Genomic DNA, 22,971 nt, shown 5'->3' on the forward strand with positions numbered 1-22,971 from the left:
TGGAAACTAGACCCCTCAAGGCTTCTATCTAGGGGTATAGTGAGCATTTTGGACCCACAGGTACTTCACAGATTTTGATAACGTTACGTTGTCATATATAAAATTTTCATTTTTTTCTCAAAAATGTTGCTTTAGCATTAATTTTCTCACTTTTTCAAGAGGTAATTCCAAAAATTGTACCCCAACGTTTGTTACCTAACTCCTTATGAGCGCGGTGGTACCCCACATGTGGTAAGAAACCTCTGTTTGGACAAATGGGAGGGCTTGGAACAGAAGGAGCAATATTTGAATTTTGGAAAGCAAATTTGGCTGAAATAGATTGCGGGCACCATGTTGCATTTACAGGTCCAATAAGGTACCTAAACAGCAGAAACCCCTCACAAGTGATGCCATTCTGGAAACTAGACCCCTCAAGGCTTCTATCTAGGGGTATAGTGAGCATTTTGGACCCACAGGTACTTCACAGATTTTGATAACGTTACGTTGTCATATTGAAAATTTTCATTTTTTTCTAAAAAATGTTGCTTTAGCATTAATTTTCTCACTTTTTCAAGATTTAATTCCAAAAATTGTACCCCAACGTTTGTTACCTAACTCCTTATGAGCGCGGTGGTACCCCACATGTGGTAAGAAACCTCTGTTTGGACAAATGGGAGGGCTTGGAACAGAAGGAGCAATATTTGAATTTTGGAAAGCAAATTTGGCTGAAAAAGATTGCGGGCACCATGTTGCATTTGTAGGGTCCCTAAGGTACCTAAACAGCAGAAACCCCTCACAACTGACCCCATTTTGGAAACTAGACCCCTCAAGGAATTTATTTAGATGTTTGGTGAGTACCCTGAACCCCCAGGTGCTTCACAGAAAGTTATAATGTTGAGCTGTGAAAATAAAAAAATACATTTTTACCACAAAATTGTTATTTCAACCAGGTAGCTTTTTTTTTTACAAGGGTAACAGGAAAAAAATCAGCATAAAATGTATTGTGCAATTTCTCCTGAGTATGCTGATACATCATATGTGGTGGAAATCAACTGTCTGGGTGCACAGCAGGGCTCAGAATGAAACTAGCGCCATTTGACTGCAAAATTGGCAGGAATCCTTAGCGAACGCCATGTTGCGTTTGGAGACCCCCTGAGGTGGCTTAACAGTGGAGCCCCCCACAACTGACCCCATTCTGGAATCTATACCCCTCAAGGATTTTATCTAGGGGTATAGTGTGCATTTTGAACCCACAAGTACTTCACAGAATTTTATAACAATAGGTTGTCCTATTGAAAATGTTCTTCTTTTTCACAAAAGTGATGCTTTAGCACCAGATTTTCCACTTTTACAAGAGGTAACATCAAAAAGTGGACCCCTCAGTTTGTTACCCACTTTCTTATGAGTGCAGCGATACCCAACATGTAGTCAAAAACTTCTGTTTGGCCAAACTGCAGGACTTGGAAGGGAAGGTGCACTTTTCAAATTTTGGATTATTAGATTTGCAGAGCCTATGTGTTTTTAGAACAACTGAAAACCCACATAAATGGATTTTTTTGTACATTTTATCTTGGAGTGAAGGGCAAAATGTGGAGGAAAATACCACCAACTATATGGCAGACTTGTGCTTGTTCCAGAGATGAAGGAACACCAGGAGGGCTAGAAGGACACGTTAATTTTTCAGAGACTGGTCGTACAACGTCTGTTTAGCACCATCAATCCCTATATGAGGGACAATTGTGCCAGCCGACGTGGTACACCATAACAGGCTCCTACCTGCCAAGGTCGGAACCGCTATATGCACAAAACAACCAGTCCCCTACAGGGTTATAAAAGTATTGTCCAGTGCAGGAGGTTCGGCAAGAACCATGCAGTAAAGCCCAAGGTGTAAAATTACAGAACAGCTTCAGATCCTCCAATAAAGTGATCATGCCCGTATCACCAAGACGTAGTTGTAATAGCAGTCAGACTAAGATGACTGGTGCTAAAACTTTGAGTGATCAAATCTTGGAATTATTTGTCAGATGATCAGATGTTTCAAGAACATTTGCGGGGTCCACATTCTGGAGTACGCAGACGTGGGCATATGACGAGAATTTGTCTGCATAACACTTCGGTATGTGAGTGATCAAGTCCTGGAATTATTTGTGAAATGGGGTAAAATGTGTTTTACTGATGAAAATAGTAAATTTTATTTGACAAGTAACACAGGGGCTCACTACACAGAAAATATAAACGTGAAAGAAAAACCCTACCACACAATTTGGGAATAGTGTATGATGTCTAATAATTGTGGGATGTGTGGTAGATCTCGAAGCAGGGGGTAACACAAAGTCCTGGCTGGGAAGGGCACATGGGACAGTAATATCTTGAGTCGCTTCTCCTACCCTGCTTGCGACATACCCGGCACCTTTTTTTAGGACGGTTTTGGGTGGGAGTAGGAGGCACGAGATGCATAAAATGCCGTTCCGTTAGTCTCCGGGCATTCTCTGACTCGAAGGCTGCCTCTGGTGCCGCTGAGTCAAACATGAGGGACTCAATAATTTTTTCCTGGTATTGCAGAAATGTGAGGGCCCCTTGTGATTTTTTAAACAGTACAAAACTGTTGTAGGTAGCAATCTGTATCAGGTAGATTGCTACCTTTTTGTACCAGGCCCTCGTTTTCCGCTTTACCAGGTATGGTTGGAGCACCTGGTCAGACAGGTCCACGCCACCCATAAACCTGTTGTATTGGGTCACACAGAAGGGTTTCTGTTTGTCCCTGGTGGCTCCCCTCTCTCTGACCGACACAGTGGCGTCCTCATGCAGGGTGGTGAGCATGTAGACGTCCTTGCGGTCATTCCACTTTACGGCAAGCAGTTTGTCACTTGCCAGTGCGAATGACGCCCCCCTCTCTAGACGTCTGGACACTAACTGTGCCGGCAAACCAACACGGTTTTTCCTTATTGTCCCACAGGCCCCTGTATTTGCAGCATGGAGGGATTGGTATAGGGCGATACTAGTGTAGTAGTTGTCGGTGTACACATGGTAACCTTTACCAAGAAATGGGGACATTAGTTCCCAGACAATTTTTCCTGGGACGCCAATTGTCTGGGGACAGTTGGGTGGGCTTATTTGGCGGTCCCTACCCTCATAAATGATAAAGTTACATGTGTACCCGCTGGTGCTTTCGCACACTTTATATAATTTTATGCCATACTTGGCTCTTTTGGAGGGGATAAACTGACGGAATGAGAGACGGCCCTTGTAACTCATTAGGGACTCGTCAACCGAAACGTTCTCCTCTGGGCTGTAGGAAGTTAGGAAGGACTCTTTCAGGAGGGATATTAGGGGTTTCAATTTATTAAGGCGGTCATAATTGGGGTCAGTTCTTGGGGGGACTTGGGAATTATCACTAAAATGGAGGAATCTCAATAGGGTCTCATATCGGGTTCTGGGCATTATGGCTGCAAATACAGGGGTGGCGTGGACAGATTTGGTTGCCCAGTAGGAGCGGATACTGGGTTTTTTCACTATTCCCATGTTGAGGGTAATGCCTAAAAATGTTTTGATTTCCGGGACACTTGTGGGGATCCAGGACCGGGAATGGACAGATGTTGGCTTTTGGGCAATATATTGGCGGGCGTACAAGTTGGTGTGGTGGGTGATAAGCTCAAGTACCTGTTGGTTAACAAAAATTTGGAAAAAATCCAGTGGGGCAAAATTGGTGACATTTATTTTTATGCCATGGTCTCCAATGAAAGGGGGAATTTGTGGGGTAAAGGACGGGTCGGGGTACCAGAGAGCATGGGGGACTGCAGAACTAGGTCCTGCCCCTGACGCTTCAGCAGTGGCGACTGGCGGGGTGTGGGACCCCGTGGAGGAAGCCGAATCGTCACCGCTATCCGAAAAATCTCTTTCTGGGGCCGATTCGGTCTCTGACCCAGAACTGCCGGAGGCAAGCAGCGAGTACGCTTGCTCTGCCGTAAACATTCTGCGGGCCATGGTTTTTGTTTTTATCCCTGGCTAACAAAAAATAAAAAAAACCTAACACTAGTATTTTTTTTTTTTTTTATATAAACCCTACATTTTTTTATAAAGATTATAAAAAAAAATATTTAGCGGAATGACGCAGCGAGGGATGACGGAATGATGGAGGGGGGGATGATCACAGGGGGGTGATCAGAAAAATTGGAAATTGATTATGATGATCTTTGTGAATTTATAACTTTTTCTCTCTATATGGCAGCACGTAGTCTCTCTATCTTCTCTCCCAGATCAACTACAAGGGAGAGAGGAGAAAAGCAGACCTAAATGCTGCCATATTTATCAAATATTGGCATTTTGACTACTGTGATAGGATCTATCACAGTAGCACATGATATGGACACTAATGCAGGATACAGGACACAGGTACAGGATACGAGGTCAGGTAACGCACATTAATACAGTGACTGGAATCTTGTTGCAAATGCTCCTCCCTAATGGGGAGGGTGCCCTAAATACCTAATGCCTCCCAGTGATAGGCTGGTGGCGTGACCTAATTGAGCACGCTGCCCCTTAATGAGACACGGTACATGCGCGTGCCCTAAGCGTGCTCTCAGGGACATGGGGAGTAGCTGCGGTGGAGACAGAACGGCTGGGAAAGTGAGAGCGGTGGGGGCCCTGCCGGGAGGAGAAAGTGGGGCAGTGTAGGGGCAACTCTGCTGAAGCTTTCACACTGGCCATGGAGGTTGAGTGCATTTCTTATTATTTTCTTTGAAACAATTGTATCTTCTAATTCCATATCTTTGTGTAGATCTCCACAGATGGTCCTTGGCTCTTTGACAACTGTTCTGATAATTATTTTCTCTCCTCTGTCTGAAATCTTGTGGAGAGCACTTGGTTGTGGCCAGTTTATAGTGAAATGATATGCTTTCCACTTCTGGCTTATGGCCCCAACCGTGCTCACTTTTTCCCATCATGAGATGTTTCTTGTGTGGCACCTTGGTAAGGAGATGTGACGCCCTGGGCAAGCCAGGGGTCACAGGTCACGACACCACCACACCCTACACCCCGGATAGGTACACCAAAGCTACATAAAAATCCTTGTTGCCTTCCTCCGGGGGCTGATGTCCACACCAGGGGGTGGGCCAGGCGGTTGGCTCAGCCCACCGAGGAGTTCACAGCCCTGGAGGCGGAAAAAAACAGACAGAAGAGTTTAGGGAGAGTTCGAGTTAAGAGTGAAGTGGTAGAGGAGCAAGAGAGGAAGGAGAAGGAGGACAGTGAGAGTAGTGACAGAGAAAGTGACAGTTGAGAAAGCCTGAAGTTGGTCCGGGTGTGTGCCCCGGACTGAGAACAGCACGGTTAGGAGACGGCGGTGACTGTCTGCAGGAGAGGCTGCTTGGAGGTTGCTGAAAGGACCGTGGACGGGTGGTGGCCCGGCGGTACCGGAGCGGTATACGAAGAGGAGCCAGCACCATTAGCAGGGGCCTTTCGGATCCCGGCAAGGCTAGGAGTCGCAGTGAATTTGCCAAATCCGTCAGTGAAGGGGACCTCTGGGTCTCCCAACAACCAAGTCCCGATTGAAGGCAACAGTCCAACCGTTAGAGAGAGACACCGCCACCGCCAAGGCACCAGTTTCTCAGGGCCAGCGCCTGCGGGCAAAGAGGGGCTCCTCCGGCCCATATCCAAGCCGGGGAGCGGGTTACCGGTGGGAACCCATCGCTACCAACATAGACTTAGGTGCAGGAAAAGGGACCGTCACCGTCAACTACTGGGGAAAAGCAACAGCAGCCGTCTGTGGGAACCGTCTTTCCAGCCGTGTGTTTTACTGAGAACTGTGTCCCCGTCTCAGGCTGAGTGAGTACCACAGAGCCGTGAGGCACAGCGCTGCCCCTGCACCGGTCCCGCCATCCCTCATCCCCCAACTCATCACTGGGCCCCGGGACGACCACCCCCTACCCACGGAGGGGAGAACCAACAACTTTGCTGCTCCCTGTCATCGCTCCCGGGATCCCCATACAGAGCAGCGGTGGTGTCTATACCATCACCACAACCGTGGGTGGCGTCACGGACAATAAACTATCCCAAAAAAAACCCAAACCCCTTTCACTCACGGGCGAGGAGCGCCGCTCGTGTCCCCGGGATCCGGCCCATCGCTCGAGCCACCGAGCAGCAGCAGGCCGCAGCAGCAGCGGGGGCCGGACCCGAGCAGTGGGAGAGCGCAGCGTCCCCTCCTCCGCCCGCGACAACTTGGCATCACGAACAGGATCTTACCGCTCTGCCGTTGGGTAGAGGTGCGCCTTGTGACCGCCGGAGGTGTCCGGCCGGAAAATTTCAGAAGTCGCCATCTTTGGCGCGAAGAGTTCCCGCTCGAGCGTCTTCTCGAGTAGCGGAGACGCGAAGGCCAAAAACCCGCCCCGATAGAGGAGGGGCCGGAAAGAGGCTAAGGGAGACGAAATGGCGACTGGTCACATGTGAGGTGGCTACAAAAGCAGGGACGCCAGGACCCTGTGGCCATCTTGTTGCTAGTTCCTGGAAAGCACGACTGCCGAGATGTCCGCTCCAGCTAATAACAGCAAGACCCCCGCCCCCGGCACGGCGACGTGGTTGAGGGACCGGACCGTCCCGCTGAGTAATCGTCTGCAGGCCCACATGCAACTCCTCCTGGAGGAGTGGGAGACCGACATGGCGGACGTGGTGGCTGCTATGCGGAGACGCGAGGTAGAAGAGGATTTGGAGGAGCGGGTAAGAGACCCACGCCCCTGTATTCCTGAGGGATCGGCCATTGGAGCTGAGGAGCCCGGCCGGCTTCCGCTCACCCTGCCTCTCTCCCCGCTACCCGTGCTAGCTGCTGCCGCTCCGCCATTAGGCCCGCTACCTGCCCAACCGGTAGCGATACCCTGCCAAGCCGTCCCGGCGGACCAGCCGGCTGCAGACGTCCAGGACGTCCCTGAAGTACACCAGGGGGAACCGCTAGAACCGCGGCCCCTTAACAGAATGGTGCCAGAAGTCCCGGTAGTGACTGTGCCGGACCCCGAGCCCGGGACCGTGGCCTGGATGAAGGCCCGGGTGATTCAATTCCACCAGCGTCAGCAGGATCAGATCTTCCGGATGATGGAGCAGTGGCCTAACGAGGTGGAGATGCTGATTACAACTGCCCCGATGTACGGAGGGGGAATAGATGTAACAGAGTCGACTGGTGACTCACGTCCCTATGTCCTACCAGGATCGGCCGCTGCGGCTGAGGGGCCCGGCCTAGACTCGGCCTATGCATCACCCTTGCCGTTACTTATGGGGCGCCTCAGTGTGTAAACTCGCCTGATCTGCTGCTCCGTGCTACCGCAGAAGGGTCTGAAGTGCTGGATGCTGGAGGCCAGGAGGCTGCGGTAGCTGGCGGTAATCCGTCTGACGCAGGAACAAGAGATGATGACTCCGGCCCCAGCCCCGGATCCACTGCTGAGTTTGAGGAGGCAAGTGAGCGTTCCCGCTATGAAGGAGACCCAGTGGTTTTTCATACCCCGCGTACCGGTGGAAATGGGTACCGGGTACCCCTGTCACAGCAGGCATGTCAGTGCATGTTTGATATGCTGGTGGAGGGGGATGGATCCGCCTTAGCTGAGGACTATGAGTGGTGGCAGCGGAGCACCATTGTCCAGTCCCCGTTGGGATCACCAGTGTGTGTGTTTAAAAGTTTGAAAGTTTTGAAAGAGAAAAATGAAAGTGATCAACTGATGGAGTAACCTGATTGTCAGCACCGTGATTGAACCGGCCATTGCCGGCATTGTTGTCCCCGTGGGGACCCTTTAAAAAGTTGCATAGGGAACTCTCTATGGACAGGCCCGTAAACTTGCAGGGCAACCACAGACGTTGGTGGCTTGTGGATATGTTTCTGTTGCAGCTGCCGCCGTACCGCCTCCGGGGAGGCAGATTGGAGGGAGGGCCCGCAGTAGAGCAGGCTGGGGCCCAGCCACCACCGGAACCGGTGGCTACCCTCTGGAGGGGAAGGACAGATCCCGCTCGGGTAATTTGGTTCAGGACTGGGGTCAAGGGGTGCTGCCTGTTTCTTAGGGGCAACATCAGGGCCAGGTTACTTGGGTGGGAGAGAGCGGCAGCAGCAACCGTTTAAAATGTTACCGTAACGTTTAAGAAAAGTGCCTCCCGCTGTGGGATGAAGTTATTATGCTTGTTATGTTTTTATCTTTTTCAGAAAAATAAAACCGGTGTTGGACGGGCAGCCCGCGGACGGTCTGCATTTTGCTAAGGGGGAATGTGACGCCCTGGGCAAGCCAGGGGTCACAGGTCACGACACCACCACACCCTATACCCCGGATAGGTACACCAAAGCTACATAAAAATCCTTGTTGCCTTCCTCCGGGGGCTGATGTCCACACCAGGGGGTGGGCCAGGCGGTTGGCTCCGCCCACCGAGGAGTTCACAGGCCTGGAGGCGGGAAAAAACAGACAGAAGAGTTTAGGGAGAGTTCGAGTTAAGAGTGAAGTGGTAGAGGAGCAAGAGAGGAAGGAGAAGGGGGACAGTGAGAGTAGTGACAGAGAAAGTGACAGTTGAGAAAGCCTGAAGCTGGTCCGGGTGTGTGCCCCGGACTGAGAACAGCAAGGTTAGCAGACGGCGGTGACTGTCTGCAGGAGAGGCTGCTTGGAGGTTGCCGAAAGGACCGTGGACGGGTGGTGGCCCGGCGGTACCGGATCGGTATACGAAGAGGAGCCAGCACCATTGGCAGGGGCCTTTCGGATCCCGGCAAGGCTAGGAGTCGCCGTGAATTTGCCAAATCCGTCAGTGAAGGGGACCTCTGGGTCTCCCAACAACCAAGTCCCGATTGAAGGCAACAGTCCAACCGTTAGAGAGAGACACCGCCACCGCCAAGGCACCAGTTTCTCAGGGCCAGCGCCTGCGGGCAAAGAGGGGCTCCTTCGGCCCATATCCAAGCCGGGGAGCGGGTTACCGGTGGGAACCCATCGCTACCAACATAGACTTAGGTGCAGGAAAAGGGACCGTCACCATCAACTACTGGGGAAAAGCAACAGCAGCCGTCCGTGGGAACCGTCTTTCCAGCCGTGTGTTTTACCGAGAACTGTGTCCCCGTCTCAGGCTGAGTGAGTACCACAGTGCCGTGAGGCACAGCGCTGCCCCCGCGTCCCTGCACCCCACCAAGCCCTGCACCGGTCCCGCCATCCCTCATCCCCCAACTCATCACTGGGCCCCAGGACGACCACCCCCTACCCACGGAGGGGAGAACCAACAACTTTGCTGCTCCCTGTCATCGCTCCCGGGATCCCCATACAGAGCAGCGGTGGTGTCTATACCATCACCACAACCCAAAAAAAACCCAAACCCCTTTCACTCACAGGCGAGGAGCGCCGCTCGAGTCCCCGGGATCCGGCCCATCGCTCGAGCCACCGAGCAGCAGCAGGCCGCAGCAGCAGCGGGGGCCGGACCCGAGCAGTGGGAGAGCGCAGCGTCCCCTCCTCCGCCCGCGACAGAGACACCTTTTTATAGGCCATCACTTGAACCAGATGATATTAGTTTTCACTCAGTGGCAGGATTGCTTCCTAATTACTGATACATTCATACTGGTATCATGACTTTTTTCACTTTTCTTTTTCATGTTTCTTTTTCAATACTTTTTTTCTGTCTAATTTCTCATTATTACACACTACTGAATTTATGGACATCTACGGTTTGATTTCTTTGCCTCTGTGGATTGGATGGATTGGATGGGTTGTTACCAATAACTGGTCAATATCTTTAGAAATGTATTTACTTGCAAAATTGGTGATGTGTGCAATACTTATTTCACCCACTGTGCATGTATTTATATCTGAAAACAAAAATCTCCCTTCATCTGACCACTAGCCATCCATATAGTACACTGCTCTTCTGCTGGATCTGACCATTCTTCCCTCCTGCGTACCTGGATGAAGAGTAACATATTAGAACATTTTCACTGTGAATCACTATAGAACATTAGCTACTCTGACATTGCATTAATATGTACTAAATATATAGCATATTAATTCTAGGTTATGTACCAGACGCCTGTCCCTACTGGTGATGTGTTCTTCTCCGAGACATTTGATGATGGATTTTTGGATCGGTATGTCACTTACTATGCATATGATTAACTCTGTATGTATCACATTATATTGGGTCATTGAAATGGTTCAGAAGATAGTACTGATGCCCTACAGTACTTTAGTAATGTCTTAAAGGGAATCTGTCACCAGGTTTTTGCTCCCCCATCTGAGAGCAGCAAAATGTAGAAACAAAGACCCTGATTCTAGTGATGTGTCACTTACTGAGCTGTTTGCTGTCATTTTGATAAAATCAATGTTTTCTCTGATGCAGATCTAGCTGTTATACAGAGCTCATGAATATACTGGACTACCTGGCATCAGGCCAAGTAGTCTTCTAATGATCTACTACTGATTAAACAGTGATGTTACCAAAACTACACAAAGCAGTCCAGTAAGTGACATATCGCTGAAATCAGGATCTCTGCCCCTCCATTATGCTTCGCTCAGATGAGGTGTTAAACCTGATGACAAATTCCCTTTAGATCTTTCTTTTCTTCAAACTTTTGGTCACTTAACAGATTTTCAGAATCTCAGTATAGTGGTTTTATATACAAAAACAATCATGACATGTTTTATTACATGCTGTGTTAAAGTGGTTGTCCAATGAAAATAAGTTATGACCTTTTTGTAGGGTAGGTGATAACTTAGATAAAAATGAATCAGCAGATTGGATGACCCACTGCTCCATTCATTCCCTGTGGGGTTGCCAGAGAAAGCCAGACACAGTGCTGGGAGGATCTGTAGAGAATGAATGGAGTGTTGGATGAGCATGCGCACTGACGCTACATTCTAAAGGGGATAAATGATCATGTCCCAGTGGTCAGTTCACCACTAATCTATGGTCCCTTTCACGCTGCGTTTTTACTTACGTTCAGTGGTCCTGTCGGGGCATCCATCTGAACCGCCTCTCCCCCACCCCGCAAAGCGTGTTTCGGACGCATGCGCCGACAGGGCCATTGACTATAATGGAGCAGACACCGTTAGTGTGTGCTCTGTCTTGCACCATTTTTGCACATATACGTTTTCTGCAGGCGGACACCCGAACGTAGTCGCTAACGGAGTGGTTAGTTGGTGTAGTCAAGTCCATTGGCCTTTGGCTCTTTTAAAATATTTTCCAACAAGATCAGCAGATTGTACATCACTTTATTGAATATCAGTATGTGCCTTAATTGCAAAAATAGAAAGTGGCAAGTCCCCTTTAGTAGACAGCAAAGAGTGTGGTACGTTACAAAAGTTAATTTACGCTGTCCTTAAATCCAGGTGGGTCCTCTCCAAAACCATGAAAGAAGATGCTGATGAGGACATTGCCAAATATGATGGTAAGAAATATTCAGGTGGCGTTTTCCCTTATATATAGTAAGGGGTGAACCTTAGTGTGGCAGCAGGGATATGACATTTATGCTTCACATATGTGTTCATTGCACTGGGTACAATCACTGCTTAGCTTCATAGGCTCCAGACTATCTGGTTCTCTTGTCTTATCAATCATGCAGTATGTGTATGTGCTATTGGCGATGGCAGTATACCATAACTGTAGAAAACCACCTGGTGCACATGGCCATATATTATTATACATTAATATACTAAGCAAAATTTCATAACTGACCTCGAGGTTGATCAAAATTAATAACCCACAGCCCTTCACAGCAAACTTCTTAATGAATACCTAACACTAACCCAACACCCCACAGTGACCGAGATGCCACACAGCCCACCTCATGTTCAGTTTTTAAAAGTTCACTTAACCACAGTAGATCAATATATATTTGGATTTGTAGTCAATGGCCCCAATTCATCAACACCTACACTGTTTTTACACCAGCCTTGATGAGATATGTTGGAGTCAAATGTTCCTGACTCATTAAGAGGCAAATAGTTCTAAATGAATCTGGCGCATGTAAAAACTACAGTAGAACATGCCTTCATGAGTCTCCCCACATAACTTACTCCAATCAAGGACTGGAGTAAGATTTCTGGTGTAAGGTACGGCACTGTTCATCATGAATTAGGTGAGCTGTGGTGTCTTGCTTTCATCATGCTCTGCTCATTTTGTTGATACTGGACGAAACTGGTGGAAGAACCGAAAGTTGCTACATTTTTGCATAATCTTGTGTTGTGCAAAGTTTTTGCAACTTATCAAAGTGTTAAGGCCACTTTACACACATATATAAATCTTTGGCAGATCTGTGGTTGCAGTGAAATCATGGACATATTGTTCCATTTGTACACAGCCACAAACCTGACACTGATTGTCCACAATTTCACTGCAACCACAGATCTGCCGCAGATTTATCTCTGTGTGTAAAGTGGCCTTTACACTAGATTTTTGAGAGAAACACTTTAATAAATTGGGACCTATATCTTTTTTTCTGCAGTTATAGTATACTGGTTGTAGTAACACATGTGAACATGTTAGTTTGATTGCATTAGAGCCCTGGGAGATGTGCTGTCAGGACTGCCCCATGTATACATCACACATGGCTGGAGCATTAATTCTATCCCTGATAATCAGAAATACAAATATCTCTATCCCAGATATGTCCGGTTTATTAGAATTTCAGGCGATCATGCTCCAGACTAAAGCCCCCGTCACACATAGCGATGTCGTTAGCGAGATCGCTGAAACGTCACAGGTTTTGTGACGCAACAGTGATCTCACTACGTGTGACACATAGCAGCGACTGGCCCTCCGCTGCGATATCGCCGAACATACCTGAACGTCCTGGTTCATTTTTTGATCGTTGGTGTCCCACTGGGCAGCATGCATCAATGTGTTTTTGCTTTGTCTTTTCAACGCCCGTCAGAATAGCTGCTGTGTGACAGGGTCCCAACGACCGCCGAGGATTGCCGTATCATTGCTGCGTCGTTACTTAGATCTGCCTGTTTGACAGCTCACTAGTGACCATGTAGCGAAGTAACAGCGATCCTGACCAGGTCGTATTGTTGTCGGGATCGCTGGAACGTAGCTACATGTAACGGGACCCTAATGGGCTTTAACTAAGATAATGTCAGTGCATGCTGTGCTAGGTCAGTAGCGGGACTGTAGATAAAGTGCATTACTAACACAGTTGCGTCCTTAACAACTCCTTAGAAACTTTACGGCCCTTGCCGATGTACAGTGGACATATCTCCTTGTACTGTCAGGATGGCCATACTTCACATTATCACTCATCTGTCCAATATGATCAAATGTACCGCCATGTCCTGTGCAGGCGACACATTTACTAGTCACCCAGGCACAACTGGAGCTGTTGGATGGTTTGTTATGGGTATTTTTACTGTGATAAAATAAATGCCATAGTCAAATACACAACATAGCATTAGGCTGGGTTCACATGTCCAGTAATCATCCGTTATCTCTGATCCGTCAGAGATCCGGTGACAAATAAGTTCTGCAAACACAACTTTTTTGTCCGTTGTTAAATAACGGATGTCGGCCAGACCCATCTTTAACATGTGGAGTCCATGAACAACAGATTCGTTAACAGATTGCTATTTAGCCATTCATTGTACTTGCATTTGTAACAGGTCCATTGTTTTCTTACAGGATCCATTACAACTAGAAGATAACTAGAATTCCATTAATGGATCCGTTTTCCATAGACTCCCATGTAAAGAAAACACGGATCCAGCAGAAATCAGCTTCCCAACGGATCTATGCATGATCCGTTTTAACGGATGACTACAGGACATGTGAACTTAGCCTTAAGGCCACGTCTCACTAGGTGACATCGCTAGCAACATCGCTGCTGAGTCACGTTTTTTGTGACGCAACAGCGATCTTGCTAGCGATGTCGCTGTGTGACATCCAGCAACGACCTGGCCCCTGCTGTGAGGTTGCCGGTCGTTGCTGAATGTCCTGGACCATTTTTTGGTCATTGCTCTCCCGCTGTGAAGCACACATAGCTGTGTGTGACAGCGAGAGAGCAACAACTGAATGTGCAGGGAGCCAGCTTCTGCGGACACTGGTAACCAAGGTACACATCAGGTAACCAAGCAAAGAGCTTCTAGAAGCCAGCTCTCTGCTCCCTGCACACGTAGCCAAGGTACACATCGGGTAACTATAAGCAAAGCGCTTTGCTTAGTAACCCGATGTGTACCATGGTTACGAAGCACAGCGTCGTTACACTGGTCGCTGGTGGCTGGTGGCTGATCTGATCGCTGTGGAGATCTGCCTGTTTAACAGCTCACCAGCAACCATGTAGCGACGCTCCAGCGATCCCTGCCAGGTCAGATCGCTGGTGGGATCGCAGGAGCGTCGCTTAGTGTGACGGTACCTTAACTTTGCATCTCCTCTATCCTGTTTAAGGTGAATGGAAAACAGAAGAACTGAAGGAAAACAAGTTGTCTGGAGACCTGGGTCTTGTCCTGAAGTCCACAGCACGGCACCATGCCATTTCAGCAAAGCTTCAGAAGCCTTTTGTGTTTGAAAGCAAACCTCTAATTGTACAGTGAGTGTCATTTTCTCATCCTATAGATAGAAATATGCTCTGTGGCTAATAGGATAACAAATGACGCTGGCCATGTGTTAGGTATGTCTCACTGATTGCTTTCTGAAGATCTCGTCTTTGTTTTTTAAATGGTTTAAAAGCGGTTTATGATTTTGTTGGTCACAATCAACAATTAATAAGACGGATGGAGGTGGGAACGGTTTGGCTACACCGCTGCCCAACTGCTTTCTCCATTGTCAGCTGTCTGGACCATGCAACTCCAGTTTTGTCATTTCAGATATATTGATACCAGGAATATGTCAATTAAGAATTACAGGCTTTTTCAAGAGATGATCAAATAGCATGTCCTCCGCAGCCAGTCACCCACAGGTTTTTAAGAGAAAGATAAAATGGGCAGTAAATGTTCTCCATCTTTCTCATAGAGAACCTCTGTGGCTTTAGGCTCCTTTCAAACTGCTTTTTGCCTTACGTTCACAGGTCCCGTCGGGGCATCCGTCCGAACCACCCCTCCCCCACCCCGCAAAGCGTATTTCGGATGCATGCGTTGATAGGGCCATTGACTGTAATGGAGCACACTACGTTAGCGTGTGCTCTGTCTTGCACCATTTTTGCACATGTAGTCGACTACGTTCAGGTGTCTGCCTGCAGAAAACATATATGTGCAAAAATGGGGCAAGAGAGAGCACACGCTAACGGAGTCTCCATTATAGTCAATGGCCCTGTTGGCGCATGCGTCCGAAACACATTTTCTGGGGTGGGGGAGGGGTGGTTCGGACGGATGCCCCAACAGGACCACTGAACGTAAATAAAAACGCAGTGTGAAAGTAGCCTTTGTACCATTTTCGTACATATACGTTTTCTGCAGGTGAACACACGAACGTAGTCGACTCGTTGCACCCTTGGAGTAACCAAACAATTCAGCACACCTGGCCACCTACAGTGGGGAAAATAAGTATTTCATACACTGCACCTTGCAACTTTGCAAGTTTTCCCACCTACAAAGAATGGAGAGGTTTTTATTGTAGCTACACTTCAACTGTGTCAGACAGAATTAAAAAATAGATGTAGATAAGCATAGAAGTGTGCAGGAGGTGAGAAAGGAATATGTGTACAAAAATCTGTTGCCAAGCTTTGTCTTAAGGCACTTGGTGCCTCTTTTAAAGGAGCTGGCCCCAAAACAACATTTATCACCTATCTACATCATAAGTGATAAATGTATGAGTGCTGGAGTTGTCACGGATGGAACCCCTCTAATCACAAGTACACAGGTCCCATGTCCCCCATTTAAATGGACTAGTATTCACTCATACACGCCTCTGCTTCATTTATTGTCTATGAGTTAATGGAGATTTCAAAGTACTGCTCTCGGCCATCTCTGTCAGTCAAAAACATTTTGAATGAAATGATGGTTGTATTCGTGCTGCATTACCTTGGCGGTCATGGGGCCCTCGTTCTTGTGATCGATTGTGGTCCGATGGTGGTGTGGCGCCCTGGACAAGCCAGGGGCCACAGGTAACAACACATACACACCCCCACCCCCAGCAGTTCACAGCAGTCATCCCCAGTGAGACCTGATTTCTTCCTCGGGTTCAGACAGACACACCAGGTGGGCGGAGTTGGGCAGATAGGCACGCCCACCGAGGAGTTTAGCTGGCCTGAGGCAGGAAACAAGTGCAGACAAGTCCAGGCAGAGGAAGAGAGAGGAGGTCTGCAGAGAGGCAGACGCAGACTGGGGCTTAGGTTGGAGCCTAGGTCCCTCGTGTAGCCAGTAAGGCAGATGGTAGTGGCCGTCTGCGGGAGCCGGGAAGACAGTCTGGTGGAACCGTAGGTAGCCGGGACAGGGTAGTGGCCTGTCCGGTACCAAACCGGGGAGCCAGCTGGAAACTGGAGCGCAGGAGGAGCGTACACGAAGGGGCAGGAAAGGACTTACACTACTAAACTGGGTCAGGGGAAAAACACCGCAGCCGTCTGTGGGACCCGTCCATCCAGCCGTTTGTTTTACCGGAGACTTTGTATTCATCATTGGCTGAGTGAGTACCACCGTGCCGTGCGGCACAGCGCTGCCCCCGCGACCCTGCACCTCACCAGGCCCCGTAACCCGCCTGCCATCCATCCCTACCCCTCACCGGGCCCCGGGACAACCAACCCCCCTACCCACGGAGGGGAGAACCAACATCCAAGCTGCTCCCTGTCATCGCTCCCGGGATCCCCGTCCAGAGCAGCGGTGGTGTCACAACCTCACCACAACCGTGGGTGGCGTCACGGACAATCAATCCCCAAAACCATTCCCCCTTTCACTCACGGGCGAGGAATGCCGCTCGAGTCCCCGGGGTCCGGCCCATCGCTCGAGTCACCGAGCAGCAGCAGCCGGACCCGAGCAGTGGGTGAGCGCAGCGTCCCCTCCTCCGCCCACGACAACTTGGCGTCACGAACAGGATCTTACCGCTCTGCCATCTGGTAGAGGTGCGCCTTGTGACCGCCGGAGGTGTCCGGCCGAAAATTTGGAGAAGCCGCCATTTTGAGCGCGAAAAGTTCCCCGCTCGAGCGTCTTCCCGAGTAGTGGAGGCGCGAAAGCCAAAACCTGCCCCTGTAGAGGAGGAGTCGGAAAAAGACTAAGGGGGACGGATGGCGTCTAGCTGCATGTGAACCGCGGCTGTGGAAGCAGGGACGTCAGGACTCTGCCAGTATTTGGTTCCTGGAGCACCGCTGCACGAGATGTCCCGTCCGTCCGGCACCGCTGAAACCTCAGTGCCCGTGGCCAACGCCCCGACCGACCCGTTACTCCTGTCACCGGTAGCGGAGCTCGCAGTGACTGTGAGGGAGGGCCCAGGCCTTACCTTTGTCACCACCCTGCCACCGGTCCCGGCTTCCATCCCGGCCGCACCGCTGATGATGACGGCCCCGGCAGTCCGCCCGGCCGCGACGGAGATGACGACGGCTCCGGCAGTCCGCTCGGCCGCAACGGCAGCGAAGTACCCATCCCGTTAACGAATCTGGGCAGCCTGGTTCTGGACTGTGGTCAAGGGGTGCTGCCCATTTCTTAGGGGCAGCATCAGGGCCAGGTTGTTTGGGTGGGTGACTGAAGGACCCGTTCCGTTGCCATTATTAAAAGTGTTTTATTGCTGTTGCAACGGTTGAGGTGATATGCCTCCCGTAAGGGAAGTTGTATGAAAAAAAAAAAATGCATGTGTGAAAATGTTTAAAAAAAAAAATGTTTTATTCTTTTTCAGTTCGTGAAAAATAAAACCGGTGATGGACGGGCAGCCCGCGGACGGTCTGCATTTTACTAAGGGGGAATGTGGTGCCCTGGACAAGCCAGGGGCCACAGGTAACAACACACACACACCCCCACCCCCAGCAGTTCACAGCAGTCATCCCCAGTGAGACCTGATTTCTTCCTCGGGTTCAGACAGACACACCAGGTGGGCGGAGTTGGGCAGATAGGCACGCCCACCGAGGAGTTTAGCTGGCCTGAGGCAGGAAACAAGTGCAGACAAGTCCAGGCAGAGGAAGAGAGAGGAGGTCTGCAGAGAGGCAGACACAGACTGGGGCCTAGGTTGGAGCCTAGGTCCCTCGTGTAGCCAGTGAGGCAGACGGTAGTGGCCGTCTGCGAGAACTGGGAAGAAAGTCTGGTGGGACCGTAAGTAGCCAGGACAGGGTAGGGGCCCGTCCGGTACCGAACCGGGGAGCCAGCTGGAAACCGGAGCGCAGGAGGAGCAAACACGAAGGGGCAGGAAAGGACTTACACTACTAAACTGGGTCAGGGGAAAAACACCGCAGCCGTCTGTGGGACCCGTCCATCCAGCCGTTTGTTTTACCGGAGACTTTGTATTCATCATTGGCTGAGTGAGTACCACCGTGCCGTGCGGCACAGGGCTGCCCCCGCGACCCTGCACCTCACCAGGCCCCGTAACCCGCCTGCCATCCATCCCTACCTCTCACCGGGCCCCGGGACAACCAACCCCCCCTACCCACGGAGGGGAGAACCAACATCCAAGCTGCTCCCTGTCATCGCTCCCGGCATCCCCGTCCAGAGCAGCAGTGGTGTCACAACTTCACCACAACCGTGGGTGGCGTCACGGACAATCAATCCCCAAAACCATTCCCCCTTTCACTCACGGGCGAGGAACGCCACTCGAGTCCCTGGGGTCCGGCCCATCGCTCGAGCCACCGAGCAGCAGCAGCAGCAGCCGGACCCGAGCAGTGGGTGAGCGTAGCGTCCCCTCCTCCGCCCACGACAGTGGGATCCCCTAAGATCAAATGTTTATCACTTGTCCCATGTGTATGTGATAGATGGTATCTATGGATTAAACCTTATAAAATGAAAAAAATAAAAGTGAGAGCATTACTTAAAAGTAGTGTTGAGCCACCCCCCTTGTGTTCTTGTTTGGTTTGGTTCGTCGAACGGCGGGTGTGTTTGGCGAATGTTCAACGAACATTTGTCGAACACCTTCGAACCCCATTGAAAACAATGGCAGGCAAACACAAACACATAGAAACACATTATACATAAACACATAAAGTTAATAAATATTGCCATTTTACTTACAGGTCCCCGCGACGCGTCCTGCACTCTGTCTCCCGATGCTTTTCCCTCCGATCATCGCTGCGCCCTCCCAGTAACCAGCACTGATGATAGGACCTTCCGTAATGTCGTCATAGCATGTGACCAGTCACGTGTCTATTATCTCATTGGCTACAGACTGGTCACATGGCTAGACATCATTCTAGTTCCAGTCAGTGCATCTCTCCGGTATGCGGTGCTCATTTGAGCATCTCCGTGTACCGGCGAGATGCTTGGGCACATGCTCTTTTCAGCCCACATGAAGGAACTGGATGCCACAGCCGGTGAATAGCGGCACTGGGAATCAGGTGATCGGAGATCACCGTTGCTATAGTAACCCGCCTGTCAGATTACTATAGCAACGGTGGCAGCGGTGATGTCACCGCTTACAACCCGCAGCCTCACTGAGTGATTGGACTGCACGGGAGCAGCAGAGTCTTCCTCCCATGCAGTGCTGTCTGATGTAACAGAGCTGCATGGGTTGAAGGAGAAAGAAGACAGAAGACCAGGATCGTGGAGGGGTGAGAGGGAGTAATAAACATGGAGTCTCTAAGTGTGTCTGTGTATTTATTTCTATTAAAGTATTTTTTCTCTGTGTGGTGTCTTTTTTTTAACCCTTTATTGGAGATTCTTAATGGCCGGGTCAAACTTGCCTGACATTAAGAATCTCTGGCTTAATACTAGCTAGTAAAACAAAGCTACTATTAACCCTTTATTACCCAGCTAGCCACCAGTCACCAGGGCAGCTGGAGAGTTGGATACAGCGCCAGATGATTGTGCTTCTATGAAAGCGCCATTTTCTGGGGCGGCTGCGGACTGCAATTCGCAGCAGAGGGGCCCAGAAAACTCGGGCCAACCTATGCTGCGGTTTCCAATCCTCAGCTGCCTAATTTTACCTGGCAGGACACAAAAATGGGCGAAGCCCATGTCATTTTTTTTTTTAATTATTTTATGAAATTCATTAAATGATTTAAAAAAGGGCTTCCCTATATTGTTAGTTCCCAGCCGGGTACAAATAGGCAGCTGGGGGTTGGGGGGCAGCCGTACATGTCTGCTGTACCTGGCTAGCATAAAAAATATGGCGAAGCCCACATAATTTTTTGGTGAGCAAAAAACTCCTGCATACAGTCCTGGATGGAGTATGCTGAGCCTTGTAGTTCTGCAGCTGCTGTCTGCTTTCGTGCATACACTAGTGAATGGAGAATGCTGAGCCTGGTAGTTCTCTAGCTGCTGTCTGCTCTCCTGCATACACTAGTGGATGAAGTATGCTGAGCCTTGCAGTTCTGCTCCCCCTGCCTCTCCCTCCAGCATACAGTCCTGGATGGAGGATGCTGAGCCTTATAGTTCTGCAGCTGCTGTCTGCTCTCCTCCATACAGACAGCATCTGCAGAACTACAAGGCTTAGCATACTCCATCCAGGACTGTATGCAGGAGTTTTTTGCCCCCCCCCCCAAAAAAATTACGTGGTCTTCGCCATGTTTTTGTATGCTAGCCAGGTACAGCAGGCAGCTGTGGGCTGTCCCCAACCCCCAGCTGCCTATTTGTACCCGGCTGGGAACCAAAAATATAGGGAAGCCCTTTTTTTTTTTAATTATTTCATGAATTTCATGAAATAATTAAAAAAAAAAAATGACGTGGGCTTCGCCCAATTTTTGTGTCCAGCCAGGTACAACTAGGCAGCTGGGGATTGGAATCAGCAGTACAGGGTGCCCAAGCTTTCTGGGCACCCCTGCTGCAATTTGAAGTCTGCAGCCGCCCCAGAAAATGGTGCTTTCATAGAAGCGCCATCTTCTGGCGCTGTATCCAACTCTTCCAGCTGCCCTGGTGACGGGTGGCTTGCTGGGTAATAATGGGGTTAGGGCTAGCTGTATATTATCAACTGGCCCTAAGCACGAAATTCTTGCTGTCATGCCAATATTAGACATGGCCACCATGAATTTCTAGTACAGATAAAAAAATAACACAACACACAGAAAAATATTTTTATTAGAAATAAAACCCAACACAATTAGTGACTCCATCTTTTTTGAAATAACCCCCCTCCGCAGTAATGCTGGGTCAAGGGTCCCGCGCCATCCAATCCGGATCCAATATCATTGGATCGGTTTGCTGGAAGGCTAAGTGATCAGATGATGTGTCAGGTTCAAGGGCCTGAATCACATGACACAGCAGCTAATTGTATAAATGGCTTTTATACAATCAGCTGATGCATCTGTGCAAAAAAAAACAAACTACACACTTCTGTGCAGACTACTGTGCAGCTGCTGATAGTTTAGCCGGCCGGGCGGTAAAAAGCCGGCCTCACCGCTCGACTTATAGTGTCAGCTGATTCCGTCAGATGACCGCATCAGCTGATCATCGCCAGGTCTGAGAGAGAGAAAAGAGAGAAAAAGAGAGAGAAAGAGAGAGAAAAAGAGAGAAAGAGAGAGTAAAAAGAGAGAAAAAGAGAGAGAAAGAGAAAGCAGCCTCATTCCGTTAACTGTTCCGATTTTAGAGGTGTGTCCCATGGCTCACAGCTGATGTTCTGCTCCTCCCCTTAGTGCATAATTAAATTAAATTATAAATAAATAATAATTATAATTTAAAATTATAGATAAATTAAATTAAATTCTTTACCAGGATGGCCGGGACTCAAACTCGTCAACTAATTCTCCTTAGGCGGCAGTTCTACCCATTGAGCCACGGCCTGAAGTGAAAAGCATAGGAAGATTTGGTATTCTTGACCTCTGTATTGCAGTAGAGAATCCAGAAGTGGATTATTCAGCTACAAAGAGGAGAGAGAGAGGGAGAAAGAGAGAGAAAGAGAGAAAAAGAAAGAGAGAGAAAAAGGGAGAAAGAAAGAGAGAAAGAGAGAAAGAAAAAAAAAGAAAAAGAGAAAAAGAAAGAGAGAAAGAGAGAGAGAGAGAGAGAAAAAGAGAGAAAAAGAGAGAAAGAGAAAGAGAGAGAGAAAGAGAGGGAAAGAGAGAAAGAAAAAGAGAGAGAAAGAAAGAGGGAAAGAGAGAGAAAGAGAGAAAGAGAGAAAAAGAAAGAGAAAAAGACAGAAAAAGAGAGAAAGAGAGAGAGAAAGAGGGAAAAAGAGAGAGAGACAAAGAGGGAAAAAGAGAGAGAGAGCGAGAAAGAGAGAAAGCAAGAGAAAGAAAGAGAGAGAAGGAAATAGAGAGAGAGAGAGAAAGAAAGAGAGAAAGAGATAAAGAGAGAAAGAGGGAAAAAGACAGAGAGGGAAAAAGAGAGAGAAATAGAAAGAAAGAGAGAGAGAAAGAGGGAAAAAGAGAGAAAGAGGGAAAGAGAGAAAAAGAGAGAAAGAGAGAGAAAAAGAGAGAACAAGAGAGAGAAAGCAGCCGCATTCCGTTAAAGGCTCCGATTTTAGAGGTGTGTCCCGCGGCTCACAGCTGATGTCCGGCTCTTCCCCTCAGTGCATAATTAAATTAAATTATAAATAAATAATAATTATAATTTAAAATTATAAATAAATTATATTAAAATATTCACCGGGACAGCCGGGACTCGAACTCGTGAACTAATTCTCCTTAGGCGGCAGCTCTACCCATTGAGCCACTGCCTGTAATGAAAAGCATAGGCAGATTTGGTAATCTTGACCTCTGTATTGCCGGAAAGAATCCAGACACACGCAGGCACTACCTGAGTGAAGTCTCCGGTGACAGCGCGGCTCACTTCAGTTGCTGCGTGGAGCTGACACCGAGCGCTCGTGTTCTACGGCGCTCCCTGTCAGCTTCATGTAGCGGAGCTGAAAGCGTCGTGTGGATTACTTCAGACCTGGATTGTTGTTTGAGGATTAATAGAGAGGTAAATGAGGGTTTTTTTGTCTTTTATTCCAAATAAAGGATTTTTCGTTGTGTGTTTATTTACTTTCACTTACAGGTTAATCATGGAAGGTATCTCGGGGAGACGCCTGTCATGATTA

General features: G+C 48.9%; 1 protein-coding gene across 2 annotated transcripts in view; it reads left to right on the forward strand.

The window, feature by feature from the left end:
* Window positions 1-22,971, forward strand: part of CLGN (calmegin) — a 101,500-nt gene that overhangs the window by 21,369 nt on the left and 57,160 nt on the right. For both annotated transcript variants that reach the window (XM_075348420.1, XM_075348429.1), the window contains exons 3-5: window positions 9,981-10,054; window positions 11,295-11,353; window positions 14,344-14,485. In XM_075348420.1, the coding sequence (XP_075204535.1) occupies window positions 9,981-10,054; window positions 11,295-11,353; window positions 14,344-14,485 (275 nt within the window). The remainder of the gene's footprint in view (window positions 1-9,980; window positions 10,055-11,294; window positions 11,354-14,343; window positions 14,486-22,971) is intronic.

The sequence above is a fragment of the Anomaloglossus baeobatrachus genome, chromosome 1, assembly GCF_048569485.1.
Source record: "Anomaloglossus baeobatrachus isolate aAnoBae1 chromosome 1, aAnoBae1.hap1, whole genome shotgun sequence".
Classification (NCBI taxonomy): domain Eukaryota; kingdom Metazoa; phylum Chordata; class Amphibia; order Anura; family Aromobatidae; genus Anomaloglossus; species Anomaloglossus baeobatrachus.